The sequence below is a fragment of the Stegodyphus dumicola genome, chromosome 1, assembly GCF_044657685.1.
Source record: "Stegodyphus dumicola isolate Sdum_Otavi_A_Nest chromosome 1, ASM4465768v1".
NCBI lineage: Eukaryota > Metazoa > Arthropoda > Arachnida > Araneae > Eresidae > Stegodyphus > Stegodyphus dumicola.
The window spans coordinates 295,966,471-295,992,244 of NC_140768.1; the positions used below are offsets into that span (position 1 = coordinate 295,966,471).

Sequence of the window (25,774 nt, forward strand, 5' to 3'; positions counted from 1 at the left end):
TATTTCTTTATTTTATGGAACTAATTTTTAAATGTAGTCATTATTACTATTATTACATTTCATTCTATTTTAAATTTTTATTGCAAATATTAGAATTTTTTGTTTTTACATACAATGACATTTAAATAATATATGCTAGAATCCAAATATTTCAATAAAACATTTTAATAATTTTATGCTTAATGGCAATGTGCACTAAAGCCTACAGTGACATTCAGAGCTGCAAGGTCATGGGCCTGCATGGAAATTTTTCTCCCTGAAGTGGAAGCAAAGAGGTTAATTAATAATCCAAAGTAGTACAACTGCATATTTAGTTAAAAACGACCGAAGAGGGAACAATATGCTAAAAAAAGACTGGGAAACTTTCACGATAATCGCATTTTTCTTAATTCACAAAATATTTGTTAAACTGTATATTATATTTAGAAGACAGATAAGAGTCAGAATTTTCAATTTTTTTTATTTGCATACTGAAAGAGAATATACATGTGTTCCCTGAAATAATGGAAGTAACAGTACAAGGAACATGGTAAAAATAAATGCATATGATAATTAGCAGTCATTACATTAATTATACATAATTTCAGTGCAAAAATAATGTAGAGGTGAAATAGCAGATAAAAGCACATTTATAATTTATATAAGAAATAATATTGAAACACTTATACGTATATGAATAGTACTGAGATTCAAAATTTTGTTACGCTAAATATAATTGATTGGAATATTATTAGTGTGCATAATTTAATTATTTTTTATACATATATACAGGTTTTTAAATTGCAGTTGCACATAAATACTACAATTCCTTTACTTTTTTACTTTATTAGATTTCTCTTTCTCAATCATACTTTTTTGTTTCTTTCTTTGCTCATGGAAGAAAACAAAAGAGACTGAAATTCAATACTGAAAACTCAAGATCACTGGTGATCAGATGCCCTGCATTAATAATTATGGTAATAATTTTTTCCAAATGGGATTATGAATCAAATTATAAGGTATAAATAAATGTGAAATATATTTTAAAAATAATATGTTACTCAATTCAAACCTTTTTACAAAAATTACCATTTACAGAGTATAGATTATAATATATTCTAGAATATATATTATAATGTATTATACTTGATTTACTACGTACAAGGAAGTAAAAAGCTTAGAAAAATGCAAGAGTTTATATATAATTATAGTAGAAATATATTACACAATAATTCAGTAAATCATTTCAGAAAACGGTATTTTTTTGCAATGAACTCAATAATTAAAATTTTTTTTGGCACATTATGGTTTGATATTTTTCCTATTAAATATTCTTTTATAAAAGAGTTTTTTCTGCTTTAGAAGGTAACAAAACAAAACAAAACAAAACAAAAAAAAAAAAAAAAAATTTGATCGTTCTGTCAGTCAGATTGTCTTTTTTAAGGTAGACTTTCCTCCCCTCCTTTTTTTTGGGTGTGTGTGTGTGTGTTTGTTTTGATTTATCCTCACATTAACTTGCAAAACAATAATTAAATAAAGAGATCTAATTTAATTTAATGTGAAAACATTCACAACAATAAATAAGAGTGAATTCTATTATATCACACAAATAAAAAATTTATTCTAATATGTTATGGATATAATATGTGCATGGGCTTTAAATTAATGATTATGTTAATATGCCAATGTGAATCGAAATTTCATAAATATAATGATTTGCTGAACTATTAATAACAGTAGAACATTTAAGTATTCTGTTTATAAGAATTTGAGAAGTAAATAAAAATCTGAATTGAAATATCTTTTGTTAGACACAATGAAAGAGATCAGAAAGCCTAAGTTTCTTGTCTTTGGACATATGAAATATTTCACACAAATTCATATCTCATAAAAGAATATCTAATTTAGAAAAAGTCACAAGTATGAGATTCTTATTATGGATCCAATAAAATCTGAAAAATACCTGTAGCAAGCTTTTAATTGCAGAAACACTAGTGTTTTTTTTTTTTTTAACTTAAAATCATCTGCAGTATCCCTTATTTGCAAAAGACAATTTTCTTTTCTCATACATGTCAAGAAGCAGACGACTATTTTCTTTTGGCATTTTTTTGGCCAAAAAAAATTACATTATTTCACAATATATTTCCGTTTTTTATAATTCTTAAATGCTTTAAAAGTAAAATTTCACCCTTTTTGTTTTAATAAAGTGTATCTCAGAATATTCCCTAGCTTAGCAAAGTCTATCTGAAATCATCCTTTCTCTTAAGTAGATATTTCTTATAATTGCCCATCAGCAGCCAAGTGGTAAAGTCTCTGAACACTGGTAATTTGGTCCAGAGTTCAAATTCTGGCAACAGGCTAGCTGCCTGGTCATTTTCATTGTTTTCCTCATGTGTAACATGCATATGGAACTAGTTTCCCTTGGAAAGTTCTCCACGAAGTTATCCCTCCTCTTAGGAAGATGGTTGAGGGCTTTAACCATCCTAATGAATAAGTAATCTAATCCGAATTTGATTGGAAATGTATGTGATTTTCAGAAATTCTACTAAGATCAATATAAATACTTTTGTTGTTGTTACTATTTATTTTGTGTCTCGGCATAATACTACATAATGGACGGTTTCATCAATAATCACAAATGGCTCAGGAATATGCCTGTTACTGGCCTGAAACCTTGACTACCAGAGGTGACAGAATGATTCTTTATCCAATTCAATCTCAATTATCATCTTATTCTTGCATACTTCTTATAGTACTACAATCAACCTTTCGACAGACCTTTTCTGTTGACAAATTTTAAATGCTCACATTCTGCAAAGATTATCCCAGATCAACATGTTCAATCTAGAATTGAACATGAAGCTATCGTCATTGCAAACTATCCTTCTCTGCAGGATGGCTTCAATATTTCTACCAAAACATGCCAAGCCAGACTTCTCTCTAATATTACTAAAACTGTACTTTGTCCAATGATATAAAAATATTGATTGTATCTTCTGAAAATGACATGACAACTCTAATGTTTATATGCCATGTTGACTAAGGTCCTTATGTGGCCTTTATTTTCGCAACCACTGGCCGTAGATATATACTTTCAGTCACAAAAATATTTTACATGATGCAGAGCTTCATGTCTTCATATTTTAAAAAATTAATTTTATATAGAGTACAAAATCTAATTTTTTACATGTTCCTCCAACCATACTTGTTATAGAAAATCAAGTAGTTTGACTCCTGCATGACACAAATTGACAAAGATATTTACAAAATTTTGTGGTAGTTTTGAATTTGCATTGAGACGTCAGTTAATAAGTAAATTATGATAATTCGAAATGGATTCCTCCCCAGTAAATGACAATGGAATGATTTTATTTTATTTACTAATGTCTATATTTATAATTTTGTTATTATTTATTACTTTAGAACATAATCGGGTAATTATAAAAAATTCATTAAAGCACAAATATTTTTCATTTTTTATTTAATGCAAGTTGTACAGGAGTCAGACTTCTTGTGTTTTACTTTTTATAAAGAGTACAGAGTTCTCTAAATATAACATTTAAAAAGTTAGATTTCGTAATTTTTAAAAAATAATATCTTTAAATTAAAAAATGCGAAAACAAGACAAACGGCTGCAAAAATAAAGGCTAGGTAAAGACTTTTATTGATATAGTATATATTTTCTATGCAATTTGCCAATTCCAAAATCCTATATATATGCATATTAAAAGTAAGCCACACAAGAGAGGGTACGTCAGCTAACTTTTCCTAACGTTCTGAACATTTACACACACATACATATATATATATATAATCTTAAAAATTACAAAAATTGAAATGCTATTTTTTTAGACTTTTATACACTTAGGAGTTAATCACAACATCAAAGAAGAAAAATGTACAAAGTTTTATACAATTTACAGCTCAGCACAAAGATATACAAATGATCAAAATTATGAATTTGTAGGTCACATGAATTAATATTTTAGGATAAGAGAAAACTTGTTGGTCTAGTGCAGATAAGGACAGAATCATCAAACTATGATGAAATGTGATTGCTAATCACTTGAGAAGAAATGTGAGTAGGGTACTTTTTATCACAGTAGGATGAATGTCAAGATGAGCGAAACAATGTGATAGTAAAGTTATGCAGTACTGAATGAATAATTATACAGATGAAACTCCAAAATCCATTTGTAACGACTAGTTGAATTAGAACTACCCCTTAGATGAAAATGTGTTTAAATAACCAGGAAGAAGATGTCATTTGCATAACAAAGAATAGCATGCCTTATAAGCAATAAGTGTACCTTTAATTGTATGACCTGTCAATGATGAAGTGATTCAAGTTTTACACTACAATTAATTTGCCTCTGTGATTGGTGCATGAAGAGACTGGATGTATCCTTTTTATATGTATACAGAGAGAGAGAGAGAGACTAGAGAGAATTTTCACAAAATGACACATGAAAAATCAACATGCTTCCACCGGGATTTGAACTATGGGTTTTCCAATTGCTAGCTGAATATGTTAACTGTTTACACTATGATAGTATAATGAAAGGCGATAATTTTCTACATTCTTCCACGCTTAAAGAGTGACTTGTAGGAAGTGACAGATCTAGTCAATCAAATCCAAATGGTTAGGAGTTTTTTCCTACCATATTTTTAGTCGGCTATTAAGATTTTCCTACCAAAAAACATGGAAAGTAAACTGTGCCCTAACTAGGATTTGAGCCACAGATGCTTTTATTATTAACTGAATGTGCTAACTACTTATGCAATAAGAGAATGCATGGAAGGATGCAATAATTCCTTACATATATGTATGTGTAGTTTATATGTAATGTAAGTGAAATGCGTTTAACTTAAAAATCATCATCAAGACATACAGGAGAATCCTTAGGTAGACAACCACAGAGAGAAAGAAAGCTTATCACAATTAGCTAGCTAGCATTTTCTATACAGCTAGCATTTTAATTTAAAATTGTATCTAACTCTAATACTGATTTCACTAACTTTTGCTTAAAAAAAATCATGAAAATACAAGTAATAGCTGCGCTCATATTTTTTTTCAAATAGTTTAAATGAATTTAAAAATTGTAAATGTTTATGCTTAAGCAACTATATATAAATACTAAAACATGGAATGTGATTACTACATATTACATAAATATTTAGATTACAGATATATGCACATGTATGATAATTATATAAATCTTTAAATATTCAAATTACTGAAATATTATATTTTAATAATAATTTGTTTAGTTACTATTATCATATATTAAAACCAAGTTTTTATGTCAGTTATAAGTTAACATTAATTACAGATGTCAACTATAAGAAAAACATTAATTATAGAACTACACACACAAAGGAAAATGAGAAATACATATTTCCATCAACAAAATTTGACAAATTCTTAAACTGAGATATTTTTAAATCAATATGGAATGTATTATAACAGTATAATATGAAAGACAAAATATGAAAATATTTATTTAAATGAGAGTCTAATAATTTACATTGTAGAAACTTAAAAACTTTCACCAATTTTCTCCTTCTTTGGATAAAAATTACAAGTCAAACATAGCAGTTCTAGTGTTTCAAATGTCAACATTGTTAATCTTTGGTTATATTAATTTACAATATACAAACACTTTAGGATGAAGATAATATTGTATGAAAAATAGTATATGATTATGAAGAAGATACACACTACATATATACTATGTGGTATTTATTTGAAATACAGTTGTTTTTCAAATTGATCATACGAATTACATACACAATATTCACAGTATGAAATGAAAACATATCAGTTTTTGCCCCTACAACAGAAAATTCTTAAAATTTACCAACAGCAACTCATATTATTTGTAAATTATCTGTATTTACATTTTTCAATACAAAAATTGATACTTAACAATATTCTTCTAATTAATAAAATGAAAACAAAAATGATTTTTTATTAATCACATTAATATTCATTTGGTTAGACAGGTGTACAGTATGAAAGGATATGATATTTAGATTGCCGAATTCTCAGACATAGAAAATCAACACATAATGAATGATCAAATGTGAGAATAATAATTTAAATCTAAATTTAGCTTAAATAAAAATTATAATGAATTTTTAAGAGCTAGTACTCTTCAAATAACTGAAGATCAAATTTAATCATTACTTCTCCAGTTTCCACTTCATATAATGTCAAACTTCTAACTACTGGTTCATGAGTTTCTCTAGTCTCCTTATATATGTCCGATAATTTTATTTCAGTTCTTCCAAGGAATTCTTTACAAGGGGAAAAAAATATTTAGAAATACAGTAAGGTGGTACAATTTTTCATAAAAAAAAAAAAAAAAAAAAAAAAAAAATGATGTGTACACCACATGACTTCCTTGTATGGAATATTAAATTATACACATATTTCCCAGCATTTCATTTAAACTTATTTCCTCGAATTTCATTAGGGATATATTTCTCAATCAACTAATTCAGTTCTCACTTAGTGACAAGGCACAAATACATAAAAACTCAAAATATTTCCAATAAAAATTCAAAAATATAGAAAAACATGAAACACCAACTGCAGTTAAAACAATTAAATTTTTTTTCTTTACAATTAAGATTACAGTTTCTATGCAAAAACAAGCAATTGGGTCAGCGGGCAAGATAGCAGATTTTTTGATGCACAAAACTGAAAGTTTACTTTTGGTCTCACTCGGCAAAAAGACACTGAAGGCATAGAAACTGACTTAATTTGTTGTGGACACTATGCTAAGTCAATATATGGGATAATTGAATAACTTAAGTGATAATTCCAAAATGGATTAAGCATAATTTAATCGCAATAATAAAAGAAGGCGTTACTTTGTTGTTGCGAAGATTAGTTTTTCTAGACTAGCAACAAATCCACTATTCTGTAGTCTCAAATGTAAACAACTATGGCTGCTATGGTAAAAAAAAAATTAAGCTTAGTCGCACTTAAACAACTCTTAAATTGTTGATAATTCTACAACTATAACATGCAGGTTAACTTAAGGCATAAAAACCTTAACCGCAACATAATTCAATCATTTTTAAGCAAAAAATACACAATTTGCAAACATATAAGAATAAAGAAATTGAGCTGAGCTGAGTAACAGAGCTGATATATATATATATATATATATACACATATATTTTTTATATGCAACCAAAAAGGGAGATGCACATCTACATGTTATAGCAGTTCTACATAAAAAATTTCAGCTATCTGAGGCTATTCGTTTTTGAGTTATGCAGGATAAATACGTACAGATGCCTCTCCAAAAAATCTCTTCTGAATCCATTTTAAATCAGTTTTATAATCCGTTTGGGGAAAGAGTCCTTTATTCTGTCTTTGCATAGAGATATCCTAAAACATCGTTAAATTGCATTCAATAGCGATCAAAATGGATATTTTCATTGAAATATGGTACGTGGAATTTTTCATGATAATAATACTTCCTTTACTTTATACAAGGAAGTAAAAAGAGCAGCATTTTTTTAAAAACAAACTAGCAATTGAGTGGTAAAATTACTGATGGCTGCATAGGTGTTTTCACGATTTTTTCCGTATGTAACATGTATAGGAGATGGTTTCTCTTAGAAAGGTTCTTCACGAAGGCATCTCTTCCCTTAGGCAGATAGCCCTCTAGTGTGCTTTGCCATACTCTACCAAACCTAACTACATTTTTTTAAATGGCACATAAAGCAGTTACTTGTATATTTATAACATTATCATGAATATATGATATAATGTATTCTAAAGTAATAAAAATATATAATGTATTCTAAAGTATTCTAAAGTAATAAAAGTATTTTTAATACATATAAAATCTACAAAAATTATTAAAATCAGAAAACCTTTCAGATTTTATATTATGCCCCAAAGGGCGCCTTTTTCCATTTATGTTTACAAATCCAATATGTTTTGAGTTCCTTTGGAATAAAAGTACTTAAAAACAAAGTATCTCTAGAATTTCTGAATAGACATTCTCATGAGCTGGAGATAAGTATATTTTTTTCCATACAGTGTGTTGCCACTGCTCACTTTGAAATTTTTGAGTTTCTTAATAAAAAAAAAATGCTATAGTTTAAAAAATATGAAATCTATAATAAAACAAATTCGAAAATCAAGGTTCAGTGTCCTTATGTGGATGGAGGACTACATTATTCAAAATTTTATGGCTCTAGGTAAGGATCTTTTACACTTTTTAGCCTAAAGGGATTACCCCTTTGGCTGAAAAGTATAAAAGTATACTAAATTAACAAAAGAACGTATTACTATTTCACTGTGTTTAATCATTTGCTTTATGATAAGAAAAATTATGCTATAATATACAATGGCCAAGTTAAAATGCAGTGGCTCCCAAAAGTGTTCGTACACTTATGATTTTCATTGAAACAGAGCTCTATCCATTAATTAAAGGAAACTTTCTGAATGATATTTTAATAATAAGATCTATAATCTATTCGTAACAAAATTACATGAAATATGTTTAAAAGACAGCAAAACTTTATTTTTAAGAAATTAATAATAAAAAAATGACAAACATTTTATCTTGCAAAAGTCTTTGTAAAAAAATCTTGACATATTAGTAAATATTTTCATTTTTCGTTAAATTAACATTTAGTAGAATATCCTTTAGCATCTACAGCAGCTTTTTAATGTTCTGAGAATAGATTTTTTTTTTTTTTTTTTTTGTAATTTCTGTATCAATGTTCATCCATTCTTCCGTCATGACTGTTTTAAGTTCGCTTTTCGTTTTGATGTCATGTTTTCGTACTCTAACCTCCAGTTCTTTCCAAATGTGTTCTATGGGGTTTAAATCTGGCGACTGAGGTGGTGTTTTCAAAACCTGTGGAAAATTATAGAGACACCATAGGCGAATGTTGAGAGCCGTATGCTTAGGATCGTTATCATGATTAAAAATAAAGTTGTTTCCAATACCCAAATTTTGGGCTGATAATTTTAAATCATCTCTTAAAATACTTAAATAAAGAGAATGATTCATTACGCCAACAATAAATACCATATTACCTTGTCCTAGTGCTGCCATGTACCCCCACATAAGAACACCTCCATCGCCATGCTTTACTGTTCCAACTAAATTCAAAGAATGAAGTTCCTAATTTTTTCTTCTCCATACAGTTATTCGACCATCGGAACCAAAAATGTTAAATTTGCTTTCATCAGCAAATAGGACATTATTCCAGTACATTTTGGGTGTATTTATCATTGATTTTGCGAATGAAAGCCTAAGATTTCTGTTTTTTTCACTAACAAAAAAATTTTTACACGCAGAACGCTCATGTAATCCAGCTTCTCTGAGAACTCGTCAAACAGTTTCAGGTGAAATTGAAGTAGAAAACTTTGCATTAAATTCTGCAGAAACTTTTACAGCACTCAAATGTGGGTTTTTCACAAATTCTCTAATAATTAATCTCTTATAATGTTTAGTTAACTTTCTCGTTTGACCTTTTCTTACCTTGTTTTCAATCCGATTTTCTTCTTTAAAGTGTTTTATAACATACTGCACTGTAGAATGGGATAAATTAACTAATTTGGCGATATTTCGAATTGATTTACCACTACTATGGTGAAAAATTATCAATTTTCGAATGCTGTTTATAATTTCTTTACAACTGCGACCCATTTTTCAATAATAAATAGAATATTATGAAGTAAACAATAAAAACTTAAAACAAGTGATTTTTTAAATGCCACAACAATGCAAAAATTAAAAAAAAGCAGCAAATGATAATTCTAATTTTGATTTTGCCCAAAAATATTTCAGTGTACGAAGACTTTTGTGAGATAAAATGTTTGTCATTTTTTTATTATTAATTTCTTTAAAATAATGTTTCGCTATATTTTAAAAATATTTCATGTAATTTTGTTACGAACAGATTATAGATCTTATTATTAAAATCTCATTCAGAAAGTTTACTTTTAATTAATGGATAGAGCTCTATTTCAATGAAAATCATAAGTGTACGAACACTTTTGGGAGCCATTGTATGTGTTGATACAAGTATTGCAAAATATTTTTTGCCCAGTAAACATTAAAAAAAAAATGTCTAGGAATAATAAATAATGGTTTATTTCACAATATTATTTACATTTATTTCAAGCCTTCTTTGTAAAAAAATCTTGCACACAGAATGAGAGTCAAAACCAAATGTAAGATAACACATACAAAAATTTTAAAATGGCCTTATGAATGCAGTTTTTCAACTAGGTATTTTTGTCCTTAAAATATAACATCAGTTAATTCGAATACTGTGAAAGGCTGAACACCAAGAAATTCACAAGAAGTAATAAATCTGCCAATTTACAACTGCATGTTAATAGAAATATGTTCAAATACTGTATGTCTCACTTCATAGCTTATCTCCATGTTGTTCATTATCAAAGAGAAACATGAAAATAATGTTAATATTAAACATGAAAATAATGTGGAAAAGTGCAAACTGGAAAGTTGGCATGCGAAATATATGAATGTGTAACATGTGAAACCATCTGATAGCAGTTTTAGTTACCATTGCATTTTTAAGTCTAATGATGAAAGGTATCATATTACAAATAATAATGATAATGAGAGGGATTAAGTATTTACATTAGTACTAAACAAGAGGCCAAAAATGTCACAATAGTCATAATTATTCTAAAGAAAATCTTACTGTGCAAAAGGTTCAAATAATTAAAAAATTTTTTATGTTATATGCAGAAAAACATTCAAAATAGCATGTGATTCCACAATAATTAAGTGATATATTATGATAAATATACTGGCATTCAAATGTTAAGTATAATTTGTAAAAGTGAAAGAATTTTTTAGTGGACATTGAATAACAGAAATTTGCTATGTTTGTGCAGATTTTATCAGCTGATGGTACATTTGAGTAAGATATGTCTATCAGAAATGCATAAATACAGCTGACCATAGTATGCATATCTTATTTTAGTTTCATGCCATGAACATGGAAAACTGAATGTTATCATTGTGAAAGTTATGGAATGATGTTTTTATTTGAAAACTGACAGCCACAGTACAAATGAAATACAGAGCCAAAATAGACAGGTATGATGAACAATGCCAAGAACACTATGTATTGCTATTAACAATTCAATGTATCAAACTCACATATGAGTTCATGATTGATTTCATTTCATTATTTCTGAATTTCACTAGGAAATTTCTTATAATATTTTTAATGGTTTTACTGGGATAGGTCATAAACAAACATGGCTACCACAAATTATGCAATTTGGATATTAAAATGCTCATTGAAGCTAAAAAAATGGAATGCCATTTAGCTATGATTTTTGTATATCATTAAGACAATGACAGGGATTATGTATTTTAAGCTGTGATAGGTAATGAAATGCTAGTTAAATTTGTCAGTTAAGTAACTGAATACAGCAAAGCACATAAGGGCTGTCTGGCTAAGGGGAAGAATGCTTTTGTAGAGGACTTTCTAAGGGAAACTGGCTTTTATTCATATTACATATGGGAAAAACCAATCTACACGTATAATATAAGAATAAAGAAACTGAGCTCATTGAGCTGAGTAACAGAGTTGATATATATATACATATATTTTTTATATGCAACCCAAAAAGGGAGATGCACATCTACATGTTATAGCAGTCCTACATACAAAATTTCAGCCATCTGAGGCTATTCGTTTTTGAGTTATGCGAGATACATACTTACAGACGCCCTCTAAAAAATCTCTTCTGAATCCATTTTAAATCAGTTTTATAATCCGTTTGGGGAAAAAGAGTCCTTTATTCTGTCTTTTGAATCCAGGCAAATGGACAACCAAGTCCATTTGCCTGGATTCGAACCTGAGTCAAACTACCAATATTCAGTGGCTTTAACCTTTGTGATCTAACCAATGGCCAAGTAGTTAAGATCACTGAATGTTGTTTGTTCAACCCTAGGTTTGATCCCAAGTCAAAAAGCTGATTGTATGGTTAATTTTCATACATTTTCATATGTATAATGTGAATATGAGCCAGTTTTCCTTAAAGAGTCCCCCAAGAAGGTACCTCTCTCCTTAGGCAGATAGTCTCTTTGTTCTTTGCAATATTCAAATAACCTAACCTAAAGCATTTAGTCCCTAATGGAGCTAAGTTTGTCAGTATGGAAACTAAAAAACAGTCTGAACAACTGATATGCACAGGCATTCATTGCCACAACAAGAAACTCCAATAGTTCTTTATAAAATGAAGGGAAAAAATGCATTAAAACAAAATAAGAGGAATGCTATGAGCAGATACTGTGTTTCGGTATAATGAACCTGTATGCAGGAAGCCTGAGCCCAGAATTATTTTTTACTTACTACCAATTTGGGATGTCTTCTCTATTAATAGTATATTATTAATAGTACCACCACAGCTACATATGACAGTAACAGAACCAAAAATGCGATTGCTGCAGATTTTTGCATTGCAGTGGGTAAAAATTAGAAAGACAATTTCTTTTTGAGTTCTACTAATACAAAATCCTAATACATTGGAATGAAAGTAATGAATACACATGGGACAAGGTAATATTTATATCTGCTGATTATACTTTTACTGCAATGCAATACAGCAGTTTGTGACTTATTGTTGTGTTTTAAATTAAGCTGGTATATCAGTCCTCCCCCTAGCAGCCTATTAATAATATCACCAACAGATACATACTACAATAGCAGAACCACAAATGTGATTGCTGCAGTTTCTTGCATTGCAGTCAGTAAAAATTAGAAAGATAATTTCTTTTTGAGTTCTACTAATTCAAAATCCATTACTTGATTTTGGCTACAACAACACCTGCATTTCTATTATGCTTCCAACCAGTTTACTTGGAAATTTTGACAGTAATGGTTGCTACTACTCTATTATAATTTTGACTAGCATTTATAGATTGTTTGGTGAGTATTAATAGATGAAAAAATGACTTTTCAGAGTATTCTACAGCAGTGCAGCTGTTGGTGCATTTGATGAGATCATTTCTACTTTAATTTGCCATTTGTAATTTTAAAAATCACGACAGTTCATAATTAGTTTTTCATCCTTCTTTTATAGGTCGTCACTAATCAAATTCTTCATACATATGAAACTTAAATTCATTACATATATTGGAAATTATGTAGTCACCATTCAGAAATGCTGATCTGAATTATGTCATTATTTCAGCAGTCTTTTTCAGAGTGGCTTATTTTGAATTATAGCTTTTGTAACTGACTTAGTAACTAACATAAGTGACAATTTTCCATGAAAACTCATAATGAGTATTTTATATGACATTTTTCAAAAATTCTGTATTATTTTTTATAGCATTCTTAAGAGCATACCTTTATATTATTATATTATTTATATTCTTATATTTATATTTGCAGTAGCATAATGAAATTATTCTGAAAACATTTATAACATACAAAATGTAATTATTTATTATGCTACATTTTCCTGAATGTTTGTACCATAAACACATACAGTCTCAAAAATTTTTAAGACTAAAATTTATATAACCCAAGAATATATTATAAAGAGGAAAAAATAATAAAAATTATTTACATTTATTTTGCTGTGCTAAGACTTTCAGATTAAAAAAAAAAAGTATCTTACAAATATTTATATTTGCACTAACCATTTGGTGAAAATAAATCTCTGTCAAAAACTGATATGCAAAGAACATCTTCATGGAGATTTTTCACCACAAACTGCATAGATTCATTCCATCTGGGATTCAAAGTATTTGGAATTACCTTGGTTTTGTGTTCCTGCGAACCCATACTTACTTCACAATATGGGTTACTTTGTCCTAAAGTTAAATATGTGAAAATATTATTACTCAGTACATTTAGATAAAAAAAATTATCCAACTATTACCAAATATTTGTTCTGAATAAAATTTAACTGTATAAACTTACCATTAGAACATGCTTTCAGATTTATACCTTCTACCACAACAATTAGAAGTCGACCTACTCCTTGAATTGCTTGAGCTCTAACTGTTAGAAATAAAATAATAATAGTAATAATAATTAAAAAAGGTTTAATTTGAAAATCATAATGTAATTTTGCAAATAGAAATTATAAATATTAACTTGTCTTTTGGCGGCTAAGATTTTTCTTCTCAATTTCACAGTAATTTTTAGCTGCCAGTTCAATTTTCTTCACCCACAGTTGTCTAAATGAATACAAGATTTGTTAATGTATTGTTATAATACAATGATAAGATAATACTTCTAAAGAAAAAAAAAAAAAAAAAATTATAGTATTCAAGACAAGATTTTATTTTCTTGCTATTTGCAATATAACAGATGTTTCCAAATTAAAAAAAAAAGTTTGACATATTTTAATTTGTAAACCAATGATATATTATTTAAAGTTAAATGTTTAATATATCACCATGCTAAAAGTTTCCCGAATTACAGACTTTAAGAAAAATTTGAAGTACCTGACAAATTATTGAAGCAATATTTTATCTATTAAAAAGCATATCTATATAGTTATTACAAATAATTTATCAGGTTTTGAAATCCCATAATTTCCAACTAATTGAATGTAAATTTCTGCATACTGATATAACAAAAGCTTTGTTTTACTGGCATGTAAACTTCTGATACATTATGTAACAAATATGTGTTCCATTTTCAAATTTACAAGTTTACAGTAGAAAGCTCTTCGTGTGTTTAAATATGAAAAATGTTTATTCATTGTTACTGTGCAACTTGCATTTCAAAGACAGTAAATATGCCAATCCATCAAGTAACCAGAACATTCCGTGAAGGTATCAGCATTCTGAGAACACTGCAGAAAGAGATTTCTAATGAAAGACAGCAGAAAGTAAGAATTTCTTATATAGCCCACAAAAATCAATAAACTGCAATAACCATGAATTAAATGTTCTGCAGCCAATCATTTGTAAGATTTTGTGCTGATGAATGAACACTATATCATTTACAGATATTGCAGCATTTAAAATCAAGGGACATAAATTATATCAAAGAACGTAAATTTTATACTTGCAATGCAAGAACTGCAAGATGGCAAGTTCTGCTACTCCTTTAATTTTGAGTGAAGTGGTTTGATATGAGACTTGTCCTGTTCTCTCTGAAAGAAAACAGAATTCACTAAAAACAAATGTCTTCTGCACCATTTCACCATGATTCAGAAAATTTCATATTTTAGCAGGATGGAGCTTTAACTCACTGTATCAATGTGGTATGTCACTATTTGAATGATTACCTTGCTGGATTGAGAAGATGATTTATCATTGTTCAGATGGTTACTTATGTCTCCTAACCTTATGCCCAGGGATTTCTTTTCTTTTGAGGGTGAGTTGAAGGTTATGTTTTATTTTTAAGTTAAGTGCTCCCCATTGCCAGCAACTTTAAGTGCTCCCATTGCCAATAAGAGATCCAAAACACTGCATTACAGCTGCTTTGATGATCTTAAGTGAGGAAATGTTGCAATGCATCTGGGCAGAACTGAAGTGTCACAAAACAAAGCGAATACTGAAAATTTATAGTGTTATGATTAAACTTTGAGATATTTTTATTTCATTTCATGCAACACTCATTTTTTTATTTGCCATACTTTATGAAAGTAATGGCTTAAAACAAAATAAATCACTTATAATAACCTTTTATATAATAATAAAAATAATAATTCAGTTACAAAGATATTACTGAGATGTCAAAGCATAACTATGTTAATCAAATACAGTGAACAAACCTTTCAGTGATGCTGGTAGATCGAAAGTGAATGCGCTCAGTGTTTGAATAACATAAAAAAAAGGTATCATCTTGATTATTTTCAGAGTCTGTAGATTTCACAGCCACTTTATTTAAGAATATAGGCTAAACAAGGAAATGAATTTAAATCAATAAATATAGTGAGAATTTAGTATTTATGCATTATTTATATTAAGCAAAATTATTCAAATTACATAAAATAAATAATACCATGATGAATGCTATGCAGATGACACTCCTAAGTTATAAATCACTTAGAAAATTCAATATACATTTCAAATAACACATAATGTGTTTAAACGATATTTAAACCATCAAAACGTACTCAAACTATATTTTTATATTGTTTCACTACACCCATAAGTACTGCTGTATACCTAATAAAACAAAATTAGTGGGAATTACTTTTGACTGACTTTCAGTTAGAATACAAATTTGTATATCCTTTCCACGATCAATCATACAAAACTATTTATAGAATAAGAAAGGCTTACATAAGACTCCCTTGAAATGCATGTTATTTTTCTAAAAACACTGAAGTGAAAGTAAATTTTTCGTAGCTTTTAAATGACAGATTTTTTTTTTTTCAATCTTGAAATATTTCACCATCTTGAAATAATTTCAATTTGGGCCTTTGTTTTATGTATCTCTATCTCCTTAGTATCTGGTGCTAAATTAAGAGAACTGCATCTCTTTGTAATAATCCTGATGCAATATATTGCTTTACAGTCCTTTCGTGAATGTCATTTCTGCGGTGCATTCTGGACAATGCTCTCAGTGATGCATAGATATATGAATGATATGTGTGTTAGTTCTCTAGTGGATATCAATTTGACAAGTGCACGGATAATAGATTTAAAAAGTAGGAAAATTATACATACAAATGCATGCACACACGCATAATTTTTCTACATTTTACCAGACACTTAAACAAAAATATAAATATTTCGACATTCTGGGATGTCCATCTATCTTTTGATGAAAAATTTTGAAAACTGAATTTTCTTTATTTGGTAGGCCAAATATGTATACAGCAGTATCTTCACATGTGGGAGTACTTTGCTCTAGGACATATTATGGATATATAAAACTGGTTAAGAGTAAATGCTAGAACAAGATATCCATGAAACATGTAAATATGGTGAAGTTTAATAGATAAATTTGGAATAGTGAAATATTACCAGTATTAATAAATAATAGTAAAATGTACTGTATTTTATATAATTTCATATAATGCATTAATATAAAAATGAAAAATTTACTCTTAAAATTTTTTGCATTGACATCATGAGTTAAGTTTAGAAGTATTGATAGCATCGGTACTCTTTTGTTTGGAAGTCATTGTAATGTAGATAAAAAATTTCTGGGCAAGACAATTCTAATAGAATGTCACTAATGAGAGAAGGGACATGTTCAAAGCATGGCTCAAGAAATTTAATTAGAAAACTTGTGTACAGGGAATAAAGGAAAGAGTCAAAATTTTTTTTGACTATAAATAGCTGTGGTTCCCTGCTGATATTTTCATATTTCATGTGTTTAAGGATCAGTTAAGAAAAGCACAGTTCTGAGAAGTAGCCTATAAGTAGGAGGTTCCAAAAATGACCATTTTTCTCTCTCCATTTATTTACATTCATTGGGAAGTGCACAAACGCACAAATAATATAGTTGTGATTACTGTGGGAATATAGGCTTAGCTAGTTTCAGTAGCTGTGCCATATCATTTGTCCATTTCAAAGTCGTAGCTAGGGATTTCAGTGCCCAGGGACAACTGAAGATTTCACGCCCCCACTGCTTGCCAAGGATGGAAAACATTTAATTCTAAAATTTCGTAATGTCAATTTGGCGCCCCTTGGATGCTGCGACCGGGAACAGATGTCCCCCCTTGCCACCCTCTAGCTACGCCCCTGGTCCGTTTTATCACTTGACATATATTTTTAAACTTTAAAGCACTTTTTTGCTGTGTTAAGAACAGGAGTATAACTGTATACTGAAATGCAAGTGAGAGAATTTTATTAATCGATAGTAAAATATTATATTAAATATTTACCTGCAATACTTATATATGTTTATATTATATATATATTTATATATATACTTATATGTACTTTGTCTATGTTTCGACATTAAATTACAGATTATACAATCTAAAAGCCTAACTTTGCTTATAAATTTAACACATTCCGTCTTCAATTGTTTCCTAACTAATATATTAAAACTTTTATTTTTGTCATGAATTTTTCTAATCGCTGTTGCTTTTGGGGGAACAATAGCTTCAGGATTTAAAGAAAAATTAACAGTAACATAAGCAAAAATAAAATCATTAAAAATTACTAAATCATTTTCTTTAAAAATTGGAATAAAAACATTTTCATTATTATACACTGATTTTATATGTTCTCGGTACATATTTTAATACCATGTTTGATATTTTAGATTAATGGTCTTTCAGATACACTCAATATCCTTCTTTATTTTCTGAGTGAATTTAATAAATGTTCTTATTATTAGAAAAAATTAGATAATTTCGAAAGATTTTAAAAATTGCTGTGCAGTTTACCTGTTTATACATTTTATATTGACAGCTCATTGCTTTTTCAGATGTGAAAACATTTGTTATCCGTCCCAGTTCTTTCAATGGCTGTGTGAGCAGGAGAAAGTCATTGAATAGGAAGGCAAGAAGTTCTTTGTTGCTCTTTATCTTTTATAAAATAAGAATTCAAAATATATTATTTAACATAAATAACATTGAGATAATTACTCAGAAAATGATACATAATTTTTTCACACTGCAAAAAATTTCAATACATTAAGAATATACATACTGTACATTCTATAAATTTACATTTACAGCAGGTGTTCACACATTTTTGTAATGATTTTCTAAATATTTATATATAAACAATAGCCCTTTTGTTGAAGTCTGATAGCCCGCCACTTTCCATGTTTTCAGATGCCGCTTATAAACAGCTTGTTTTAAGTCCAAATGCACACTAATAATTATGAGACACATCAGGGGACTTGGGTGATATGCACTTAAAGGGAACAGCTTCAATTCTGGTTTCATTTCTCATTTTTTCAAAAAATAGAGCAGTAGATTTTTAGAGGTATGGCTTGGAGCCATATCCTAATGAAACTTAACACAGTGAAGATTGTTTGGATAATGAGACGGAATTTCTTCTTTGAAAATAGGTATTAAAACATGTTTCTGATAGTAATCCGCTTAATTAATTTTAAGATTTTTTTCTACGTTCCTTATTTTAGGTTTCACGGTTATAAGAAAATACAGTAATAACCATAAAATTTTTAGAAAAATTTTCCTTGTTTTATCTGAATCAACATATTAAGTCTTTTTCGGCAGTAAATCGATCTTTTTCTATTGCAATTAGATAAGCATATTTACGCCCCATCAATTGTAACTATATATTTCCATTTTTCACCTGCCAAATACTTTTCATATAGCAATCTGTACATAGTCTTACATAGAGCAATCTGTATATAGAGAAACATGTTTCGGCATTCGGCAATGAACATCACGTTTTTTTGTTTAGATTAGCTTTAAATCATATTTTGTAATTTTGTTCACAGTTCCTATAGAGATAGCTGAAGATTTTGCAATAGCTCTTTGGGGAGCTGGATATTCCTTTAAAACATGAGATGCAACTTCAGATTTAATAAGAGCTATACATACCTTTGTTGGGTATACATTTTTTGGCTTTTTCCCAGTCAGAGGTTGTTTATTTTCCAGTGAAATTTTAAAGATCCATTGTTTATTTTTCGGCGAAATTTTAAAGAAAAAAAAATATTTTAATGCTGCAAATGATAATTAAACCTTATTCCAATTTGATGCCAGTCACGTTTTTAAAATTTAATATTAAAATTCATGAATAAAATCAAAATCGTTAGAAAAATATGTGAACATCCTCCATAGTATTTAGTTAAATGACAGTCTTCCAAGCACATTCAGTTTTGAATGCTTTTTTAGACTTCTTGCTGCTTCTGTGTCTTATACCATTTGAATACAGGCGAATTTGTATTCAGACCATATGGAAGCCTCCTATTAATCAACAGCTCCATTTTTTGACTTCTGACTCAAGCTAAACGAGCAGGATTTTTGGAAGCTTGACAGCAGTTTTTATCTAGCACTTTACTCTAGTAGATATCATTTGATGAGGTTCTCTACAAATGCTTGCTGAGGAAATTATGTGTGGGTTTTATTATTAATAAATGGCAGGACTTTCTACCTTGTTCAGAAATCTTTCTTATACAACATATTTATCAGCTGTCATGACCTGTCAGAATGTTTTTCATTTTGTAAAATTTTTCCTTTTATTTTAAATTGACTTAGTCTAACCCTAATTTCTATACACACGTACAGCTGTATGATATCTTCAAAACTTTATATATACAGTCAAAAGTCTTTAATCCGGACGTCCATAATCTGGAACGATCTATAATTCGGACCTCAAAGCTACAAACTTTCAGTGCATGCATAAACGCATAATGTGTTTACGCAAGCATATAATACCCTTACGCATGCGCATAATACATTTACGCATGCGCGTTTAATGTATAACGGATGGTATAAGCTAAGCTAAAATTATCTAATTATCTATTTCAGTTAATGTTGCAGATTGCCTTGTTCCGTAATCTTCTAATTGCATCTGGCTTATTATTTTTTGCAGACTGTTAGAGCAATTTTATAAAAGTAAGCTTGAACTTTTGATTATGTCAAAAAGAATTTCCGATTCTAGAGCTGCCAAAGGATCTACAAAGTGAAAGCATGTTTCGATGTCCATCAAACAAAAAGTGGAATTGCTGCAAAAAATGAATAAAGGCATATCCTTTGTTTCTCTAACCATTCCGAAATCTGTTTATCAATTTCACGTTGATTTGCAGGGGGGGGGGACGTCGCGGCACACAATGAACTGGAAGTTGATCTGTCAGCACTATCCTTATCTTCAGGGCAGATGTTTTTATTTTATTCCGCTTATAATTCCTTACTAAATGTAGTACAGTCAAAAGTCGTTAATCCGGACTCGTCGGCGATTCCGGATTATAGATCATGTTTAAATCTCGTAAGATGGCATGCAGAAATTCTAAAATTAAAAATATGAAACCTTAATTTATGAAATAAAGAACAATTATGGTCTAAAGAGTATCAAAATTTACAAAAAAAAAAAAAAAAGGGGTAATATTTATTTGTTTACTTTATTAAACATTTCTTTCAATGTAAGTTATTTAAGTTGCTTCGTTTTATGTGATAATACTTTCTCTTTAATTCTATAAACAGACATAATTTCTTGTTCAGTTACAAAGTTCCGCTGTTCAAGTCCCGTTAATTGCTGCGCCGAGAATACCGACTAACTTGTTAATTGAAATTTTTTCGTTTTCACTAACCTCTCTGTCACATTCTTCATGTCTTTATCCATTTTTTGCAGCAATTCCACTTTTTGTTTGATGGACATCGAAACATACTTTCGTTTTGTACGATCCTTTGGGAGCTCCAGAATCGGAAATTCTTTTTGACATAATCAAAAGCTCAAGTTTACTTTTATAGTATTTCTCTTACAGTCTGCAAAAAATAATAAGCCGGATCCAATTTGAAAATTAAGGAACAACGCAATCATCATCATTAACGGAAATAGATAATTAGATAATTTTAGCTTATACCGTCCGTTATACATAAAACGCGCACACGAAAACGTATTCTGCACTTGCGCACACGTAAAAGGTCTTATGCGCATGCGTAAATGCCTATGCGCCTGTGTCAACGTGGCGCACGCGCAGAAAGTTTTTAGCTTTTGAGGTCCGGATTATGGGTGTCCGAATTAATGACTTATGACTGTATTTCATCTCGATGTACTCCGTCTTTGATATGATTTAAATCAAATTCCTAGTCATTATAAATATCACGAATACACATCAAATAGTTTTCTGGTTGCAATTTTCTAATTTCGACTATGCGTAATGTATGCTTTAAACATGTGCGCGTTGAAAGAAATGTTTAATAAAGTGAACAAACAAATATTAAGCTTTTTTTTTTTTTTTTTGGTAAATTTTCATACCCTTTAGATCATAATTGTTCTTTATTTCATAAATTATGGTTTCATATTTTTAATTTTATAATTTCTGCATGCCATCTTACCAGATTTAAACTGATGATCTATAATCCAGAATCGCTGAAGTCCCGACGTGTTCGTATTAAAGACTTTTGACTGTATATATTTTTTTATTCTGTGCCTTTTTTGTTGACCAACCACTTACATATGATTTTCATACACTGCTGATTTTATTTTCCCCATATTTTCAGTTCCAATATTAGAAGCTGATTCTACTTCTAATTTTAGACCTACATCATATAAAATAGTTGCATTAATATTACACACACCTTTTTTTTCCCTTGTGATTAATTTTTGCATACACAGGATGATGACACAAAATTTTCCATATAACCTTTTTTGCATCTAATGGTTCTGTGAGACTAAAGGTGCATCCAAGAGATAATAAGAGGTTTTGTTAACAATAACAACATTTATTTACAAGAAAATATATGAAAATTTCTATCAATTAGATATATTATTAGGCATCTCTGCCTTCCACGTCTTACACCTTTAGTATCCTGCCTGCCACTGACTATTAGGACGAACGCAGCGCCCTCTAGTCAGAATGACGGTGGAAATACGTAATACTCCCCACCTGAACTCACTTGAGTTCACTTACCATTGAATTAACTAAATTTACATCCAGGAACCATTTAAAATTACAAGAATAAAAATATAAGTAGCATATTATATCAAATACAAAGCTTCAAAATTATTCAGTGACTTAACATACAAAAACCAATTACACTTTTAACTTCCAAAGAAAATTGTTCAAATATCAAGCATTAAAATATAAGCACAATTAAACTATCATTAATACACAGATAGAACATTAACAGGTTGCAACTCAATTAAACTAACATAATTAAGGATTAATTTCCAAATTATACACAAGTTGTACTGAGCGTCTTATTTGTCCTTTAGGAGTCTGAATAAGAAGAGAACGAACTTTTCCATCTCTTCCTGGATATAGCTCTAAAATTTTTCCCATCATCCACATATTTCTGGGATAACGCTCATCATTAATCAAAACAATATCATTCACTTTAAATGAAACTATTTTACCTGGTTGTGGAGAAATATAAGCTGATCTTAGATTAAGTAAATATTCCTTTCTCCACCTGTTCCAGAAGTGATTCAAAAGTGTTTGCTGATATTTATATTTCTTTACCAAAGAATTCCTACTAACATTTAAATTTTCTTTTTTATGTTTTATTACAGGTAAAGACACCAATCTTTTACCAATAAGAAAATGAGATGGGGTGAGTGGAGAGGGTTCTGAGGGTTCGTTGTACAGATACGTGATAGGCCTGGAATTAACCAGAGCTTCAATTTCCGAAAAAACAGTTTCCAATTCCTTCAAAGAGAGAGAGGATCGTCCAACAATTTTCTTTAAGCAGGTTTTAACCGTCCGTATCTGTCTCTCCCAGAAACCTCCCCACCATGGACTTTTTTCAACTATAAAATTCCAAACTATACCTTTAGAAGCAAATAAATTTTTAACTTGATCATTATCTATCTGATTCCACCATTTTTTCAATTCACTATTTGCTTTTTTAAAAGCTTTGGCGTTATCAGAATATATAGTGGAACATAATCCTCGACGAGAAACAAATCGTCGGAATCCTAACAAAAAGGAATCAGCACTTATGTTAAGAACTACTTCTAAGTGGATAGCTCTTGTCACTGCACAGCTGAATATAAGTAAATAACACTTTGAATTAAAATCACGAACAAAAAATGGTCCGGCAAAATCCACACCACATACATCAAATGGTGGATGCTCTTGAATTCTATCAGGCGGTAAAGGGGCAACCACCTGCATTCCAGATTTCACTTTGAATCGTCTACAAATCAGACAGTTATTTAACACTTTTTTCACAAATTGACGACCTTTAACAATCCAGAATTGTTCTCGTAAATGTGTTAAAGTTGCATCAACACCTAAATGGCACATTTTAGTATAAGAATCACAGATAAGTAGTTCCACAAATTTATCATTAGATGGAAGAAGCCAAGGATGTTTGGCTCGCATATCGTTACTTGAAAACTGTAAACGTCCCTTTAAACAAAGTAAGTTATTATCATCAAGTTCAGGATTCAAATTAAATATGCGTGAACTCTTATCGATAGTTCCTTTAGAAAGAAGTTGGGTAACTTCTGTACTATAATGCTTAAATTGTGTAGCTTTGATCCAAAAACGCAAAGCTTGCTCGAGTTCTGGAGCACATATAGGTCCATTTAATTTTGTAGAATTAGGTTTAGAATTGTGCACAAACCTTTTAATCCAAGCAGTAACACGCAGTAATCTACTTAATTCGCTGAAGTCATTAACGTCCAGTAACGACGACATAGGTAAGTTTCCATTAGCTGAACTGGTTACCATGGAATTAACCAGTGCAGTCCGTCGCTCTTTCACTATAACGCGTTCATCACAGATGTCATTAAAATGTTGTAGCGATTCTTTAAGAGGCCACGAGTGAAGTGGTTTAGACAACCAAACAGGGCCTGACCACCACAGAGAACTTGTAAGAATCCTCCTAGCCGATTCTCCTTTAGTAGTAAGGTCTGCGGGATTGTCGGAGCCACTGCAATGGTTCCAACACTCTGGTAGAGTCAGCGACTGAACTTGAGCTACTATGTTGGCAACAAATGGTTTCCATTGTTTAGAAGATCCTTTCAACCAATGAAGGACGATTTGAGAGTCGCTCCAAAAGAAAATTTGTTTCGCGAAATTAGGAAATAGACCTTGTAAATAATTTCCTAAACGTGCAGCGAGGAGAGCTGCCATTAACTCTAATCTTGCAAGAGTCAAAGTTTTTAAAGGAGCAACTTTACTTTTTGACATTATAAAGCTCACTTTGATTTGGCCATTGTAATTCACGTACCTTAGGGAACGCAACAGCCCCATATGCCTTGGGACTGGCGTCACAAAACACATGAAGAGAAACTTCACTTATTTCTACACTTTCAAAAAACCTTCTTTCAATAGATACTGATTCAAGTTCACAAAGTTCAGAACACCAGGTTTTCCATTTATTTTGGAGGTCACTTGGCAAATCTTCATCCCATTGTAGACCACGTTCCCACATCTCTTGCAGAAGAATTTTCACAGTGATTACAAAGGGATTAATAAGTCCACATGGATCAAATATCTTTGAAATAACTCTCAAAACATGACGCTTGGTGATTCTAGCATCAATAGAATCCCTAACATCTCTTAAATCTAATTTAATTTTATCCTCAATCGGATCCCACTTCAATCCCAAGAAACCTGTTCCTTGCCCGAAGTCAGTATTTTCCTCATATCCGTTTTCATTCCAAAGTTTATACAATTCCGGACAATTAGTTTTTAATTTCCTCAATTGAAATCCCGCTGCTTTTAATATCTCTATTGCCGTAGAAGTTAAATGATAAGCATCTTGAACGGTATTGGCTCCATAGCAGAGATCATCAACATAAAGAAAAGAATTTAACATGTCATAACATTTTGGATGATGTTCCTTAAATTTCTTAATGTGAAATTTCAAAACGCAAGCCAAGGAAAATGGCGAAGTATGGCAAATGGGCAATGGGAGACGATTTAAATGGAGAGTTTCGGTTGAATCGCCTACCTCTTCGGGAAACCACAAATATTTAAGGTATTTTCTATCTTCCTCCGCAATCTCTATCATAAGAAAAGCTTTCTCTAAATCTCCGCAAAATGCAACTTGATATTCTCGAAATTTAAGAATTATGTCCAATAAATTTGCATAAAGATTTACTCCTGATTCTAGAGACTCATTAAGAGATTTATTATTTTCATTACCTTTACTGCTACAGTCATAAACAATTCTAACTCGAGTTGTTTCCTTGTCATCCCTAATTACCGCTCTGTGAGGCATATAATATCCTAAATTTTT

The 25,774-nt window shown here is 30.0% G+C and overlaps 1 protein-coding gene across 3 annotated transcripts in view; it reads right to left on the reverse strand.

Moving 5' to 3' along the window:
• Positions 1 to 440: 440 nt before the first annotated feature.
• Positions 441 to 25,774, reverse strand: part of Dap160 (dynamin associated protein 160) — a 178,486-nt gene continuing 153,152 nt past the window's right edge. For all 3 annotated transcript variants that reach the window (XM_085808735.1, XM_085808736.1, XM_085808737.1), the window contains 6 exons: positions 18,329 to 18,469; positions 15,752 to 15,876; positions 14,119 to 14,201; positions 13,942 to 14,022; positions 13,659 to 13,832; positions 441 to 6,279 (listed from right to left, as the gene is read on the reverse strand). In XM_085808735.1, the coding sequence (XP_085664861.1) occupies positions 6,128 to 6,279; positions 13,659 to 13,832; positions 13,942 to 14,022; positions 14,119 to 14,201; positions 15,752 to 15,876; positions 18,329 to 18,469 (756 nt within the window). In that variant the 3' untranslated portion in view covers positions 441 to 6,127. The remainder of the gene's footprint in view (positions 6,280 to 13,658; positions 13,833 to 13,941; positions 14,023 to 14,118; positions 14,202 to 15,751; positions 15,877 to 18,328; positions 18,470 to 25,774) is intronic.